This window comes from Bison bison, unplaced genomic scaffold (assembly GCF_000754665.1).
Source record: "Bison bison bison isolate TAMUID 2011002044 unplaced genomic scaffold, Bison_UMD1.0 scf7180017864205, whole genome shotgun sequence".
Classification (NCBI taxonomy): Eukaryota; Metazoa; Chordata; class Mammalia; order Artiodactyla; family Bovidae; genus Bison; species Bison bison.
In genome coordinates this window covers 6,442,982-6,447,956 of record NW_011494777.1, presented here as the reverse complement: position 1 = coordinate 6,447,956, position 4,975 = coordinate 6,442,982, and the positions used below count along the sequence as shown (strand labels likewise).

At 48.3% G+C, this 4,975-nt stretch overlaps 1 protein-coding gene across 1 annotated transcript in view; it reads left to right on the top strand.

Annotated features, from left to right (window-relative positions):
• SNX19 (sorting nexin 19) overlaps positions 1 to 4,975 on the top strand; it is a 33,107-nt gene that overhangs the window by 8,908 nt on the left and 19,224 nt on the right. Inside the window, exons 6-8 of the mRNA XM_010844710.1 lie at positions 302 to 398; positions 882 to 1,062; positions 3,763 to 3,892. Of these exons, the coding sequence (XP_010843012.1) occupies positions 302 to 398; positions 882 to 1,062; positions 3,763 to 3,892 (408 nt within the window). The remainder of the gene's footprint in view (positions 1 to 301; positions 399 to 881; positions 1,063 to 3,762; positions 3,893 to 4,975) is intronic.

Here is a 4,975-nt window from a genome sequence, read left to right as displayed (position 1 = left end):
GTGCTAGCCACTCTTCTAGCCTGTGGGATACAACTGTGATGGGCAAGTCCTTATTTTACATTAGCAAAAGCCCTTTCACAGGCGCATTGTAAGCATAGCTCAGTGCAAGAGCTGCAGTGTGTGTAAGAATATTGTTTGGGGGATTTCAGAGTGAGGCATCTCTTGGCAACTCTGACCACCGTAAGCTTCCAAGAATAAGTGTGGACATGCCTGTTTTGAGGTATTAATACTTGGTCAGCCCTTCGTATGGGGATCAAGACCATGAATTACACACTATTTCTGCTCTTCGTTTCTGTGCCAGATCCAGATTGAGGTTCTCATCCAGTAAAATTGCTCCAGCACTGAATATAACTGAGGCACAGGAGAAGGTTCTCTACTGTCTCCAGGACAGCGGTGTGGTGAGAATCCCTAGAGAATTCTTGGGATCATCAGTTAGGAGGTCAATCCTGCCATTATAGGCAGTTGGGATGTTCTCCAGAATCAGAAAGGTCTTTGGTGCCTTCCTAAAGGACTCAACCGACATCTGGGTCTCTGGTTTTTATTCTAGGAGTATTTTCTCAGACTGGTTTGGAATTCCTATGAGTTCTGGGCTGGCCAGTTGGCTTCTCAAGGGTGGTGGGCTTCTCAAGGGTAGTAGCCTTGGGATAATAGGTGATAGAATGAGAAAGCCAGCTCCTAGAAGGAAACACGATTTTTGTAGCAAACGAGACTACAGAGGCATTGTTCTCCTTGCAGTTTAGGTTAAAACAAGCACCTTTTCCTTAAGTGGTCACAGGGTCAGTGGGGTCCTCTCCTCGAGACACGTGCAGGGAAGCAACGGGAGCCATAGGTGCCCCCACTCCCTGCACCCTGCCTGTGATACAGCCCTGCTCTCTCCTCAGCAGTCAGAGACCCTCTCCGTGTCTGGGATGGAATCCTTTATTGAAAAACAGGCAAAGTTACTAGAAGTGCAGCCAGCAGATGCTCCCGGAAGAGATTCTGAACAGACTGCTGAGGGGTGTGTGGACGGTCGTGTGTCAGATGCTACTGCTCCAGCCCAAGGCCTCAGCAGCAGTGATCCAGGTGAGTGACAGCGGAGAGCCTGGTGTGTCCACTGGATTGTGACCGTTGGGTGGCTCTGTCAGGTGCCAGGGTACAGAATGGCACAGTCCCAGGGCTGAGTGGATCAGAAGAACTCGGGGCATAAGCAGGGCGTCCAGTCCAGCAAGATAAGGTCCATGCTTCTATTAATAGTAGTGTGATTATTTCAGTTGTTCCTAATGTACATTGGCATTATCTTTGGATTGCTCCCTTCGTTTAGAAACTGTCTTCTCTGGTGTCTGTGGTGCCACTTTCTGGTCTTCCTGTCTCTCTTGTGGTCCCTCCTCTGTCCCTTCTGTTGGCTCCTCAGCCGTCCAGAGCTTCATTCTGTCCCTACTCTGCGCACTTGTCCTGTGAGCTCCTCTGTTGATCGGTGTCAACCCTAACGTGTGCTGGTGATGCCTTAGTCCTGGAGGTGTGTTTCCACTTGCCTCCCGAAAGTCTCCACCTCGGTGTACTGTATGCTCAGTCTCTCAGTCGTGTCCGACTCTTTGCAACACCATAGACTGTAGCCTGCCAGGCTCCTCTGTCCATGGGATTTCCCAGGCAGGAATACTGGAATGGGCTTGCCATTTCCTACTCCAGGGGAATCTTCCTGACCCAGGGATTGAACCCACATCTTGTGTGTCTCCTGCATTGGCAGTTGGATTCTTTACCACTACTGCCTCCTGGGAAGCCCAGATGTACTGCAGGGCAGCTGAAATACAGCATGCACAAAATGGAATTTCTCTTTTCCTCTGGATCTTTTCCTTCGGTTGTGTTTACTGCCGTGGCCAGCAATGCCGCCTGGTTACCAGGGTGGAGCAGAGGGAGACGAGGTAAGGCCGCTGCTCTGTCTTCAGGAGCTTGAGGCAGGGCAGTTGTGCTTCCTGGAGGTGCGGTGTTCTCTGCAGAGGGAGAATTAGGAGGCCTGGATACTGGTAGATTTGCTGTGCCAGAACTTATAAGAACAAAGTCTTTCAAATCCTGCCAAACAAAGGCTTCCCTTGCAAATAAAAGATCACAAAATCCTGGGCCCAGAAGAGGGAAAAAGGCTGACTTCACTATTGTTTCTCAGGCACCCACAGTCAGTCCGCACTGTGGACCTCAGTTCAACTCTATGAAAAATGGAGTTTACAACCCCAGCTGTTCACACACTTCTCTCTGGTTAAGTAAATGTGTTATGAGAGCAAAAGCGTCAAGAGAACTATGAGAAATTATAGATAAGATGGGATGGGTAAGATAATATAATTCCAGCCAAAATCAAATCTTTAAACGTTGTGCATTATCTCTCTAAAGAGATCATTTATTCCTGTGCCGTTCTTTGAGCCCTGAGAGACTCCACGTGCTCACACGATAGATAATTTACCACTTGCACCGAGCGGCCCCGGGCCCTGGTCGCTTTCACTCGCTGTCACTGCTGTGCTCCTTGTCGCCACATGGTGGCGGCTCTGCATGTGTGCATGCTAAGTCTCTTCAGTGGTGTCCGACTCCGCAGCCGCATGGACTGCAGCCCGCCAGGCTCCTCTGGCCATGGGATTCTCCAAGCAAGAATGCTGGAGTGGGTTGCTCTAGCATGGACTGCAACTCTAGGTAAATGCTAAACCTGCGAAGAAAAGAGAATTGAAGAGAGAGATTGAGGAATGCTATTTTTCCAAGAAACTGAATATCACATTTTGAGCAAATAACCAGAAAGCAGACACATCAGCTCCTATGCCCCCTTGAATGACAGAAAGAAAAGGAGAATATATACTAGATGGGATTAAGAAGAAAGTAAGCTTCAGTTCCAGCACATTTATCCAAGTTTGACGTCGTTCACATTCTGTAAGAACCCTTAAGTGAGCTGTGCTTGGGCACGCTTGCACAGAGAAAACCCACTGGTCCTAGACTAATACAGTTACTGTTGATGATTAATTATAACTTTAATCACAGCTGTAGTACCAGATAGAAGAGGATTTTTTCAGGAACATTCTGTAGTTCTGGGGCAGTCTCCTGGAAGGCAAGTCAGAGGCAATGGGGGACCCCATGAACAGAGTTAGAGAACAGACGCTTCCACCCATAAAATACATCTGTTTTAAAAAGTTCTGCTTAGTGTGAGTATGAGCGTGTTTGTGACCCTTTCCGTCTTTGAAACAGGAAAGAAGTGAGTAATCATCATGGCCTTTTACCAAAAGTACAGTGTTCTTCCCAGAACCACATGTTATCTCAAAATCAAACTGAGATCTCCTGGATCCTAACCCTCAGCTCTGAGGGAGCTGAGTTGCTTTCAGAGCCACTTGCTTATGGAAAACAAGTCCCACATCTGCTGGCCCGCACATTTCCCTGCTGCCTGCGGAGGCGAGTGGATGGAAGGGAAAGGGACCGGGCTTTGCCAGTTGCAGTTAGTCACCAGTTGTGAGCACTTACTTGGAGCAAAATGTGTTCAGCTGCCTAGGGGAAATACAGAAGAACCAGAAGGAAAGTAGGCAAAATAGTTACCTATAATAAAAAATTACTCAGTGACTTAGGAACATAAATTGTAAAGATAGACAGACCCTGCCACTGAACTTTGTAGAGATGCAGTAAACATCTCTTGACTTGAATACAGATAGATTACACAAATGTGAGATGCTTGACATAAAGGTAAAGCAGACCCAGGGCCCTGAAACGTGTCCTCGAGTGCGGGTCTCTTCCGGGTTACTCCAGATGGCCTTTCATCCCCAGGAACAGAGACCGAGTTGGCTGACACAGCCCTGGACCTGCTTGTCTTGCTGCTCATGGAACAGTGGCGATGGCTGTGTACAGAGAGTGTGCAGAAAGTTCTTCATCTTGTCTTTGGGACCCTAATCCAGAGGTAAGCCTGCTGGGTGCCCCTTCAGGTTAGAGTCTCAGGTTAGACGGAGGTTGGAGGTGGTTCCTGATTTCTGCCCTAGAGAGGGAAAGTGTAGAGTCCAGGAGACCTGCAGCCAAAAGAGAAGAGAGAACCTGTGTCCAGGGCTGCGGGGTGACGAGCTGCAGAGCATCACGTGGTTGTCTGAGGTGTGGACAGGCCTGCTCCTGCAGGACCCCTGGCATCACCCCTGAATTCAGGCGCTGAGCTGAGCTCCTCCTCCACTAGGGTCCGTTCTCCTCCGTTGTCCCCCAGTTTACCCCCAGGCACTGTACCTCTCACTTTAGTGGACGTGTCTCTTCACCAACAGTGTACAGTCACCGTGACTACCAACAACGAGGAAGAAAAGAGAAAACTATCGTGTGCTCTCCTAGTAAAGACTAGTTTCTCCAGGAGGGGCGGACATGGTCACAGCTGAAGAAGCACTGATGCATGGTGGTGGGGAATAGGATACTGAGATTTAAAACTTGGATTGTATAATTCCAGCACCAGTTGAATTTCCTGAAAAACTGGTACGCAGATGGAGTTTCTAGTGCTGGCTTTCTAACCATGAAACTGATGCAAGCTTTTCTCAGCTGCAGGAGTCCAGGAACCCTGCCTCTGAACCAGGCAGACACACACAACGCTTGAGCTGTGGCCGCTCATGCTTTGACCTCTCCCGTGTGAGACATCCTGGCAGATCCCAAAGTCAGGAGCCAAATCCTGAACCCTTCTGTTAGCGTGTGACTCATGCTAATAGGTCACTCTGAAATTAACAGTTTTATTAAAAAAAAAGAATTATGTATCTATTCTACAATAAGTAGGAAATCTATTAACATTAACTTTCCTACTGGGTAACTGTCTTGGTCATTTTCCTTTATTCATTGAGAAAATATTAAGGTCTGGTCGTTAGTGAACAAAACAGACACGGACCCTCCTTTCACGTATTTTATGGTTTAATGAGGGTGAGAACGGAGGGCCTTATCCATGTTCACCAAGTGAGTGCTTGGTGGAGGCGCAAGCCCCCCCGGGTGTTCCACAGCTGCATGCTTATCCACCGCAGCATAC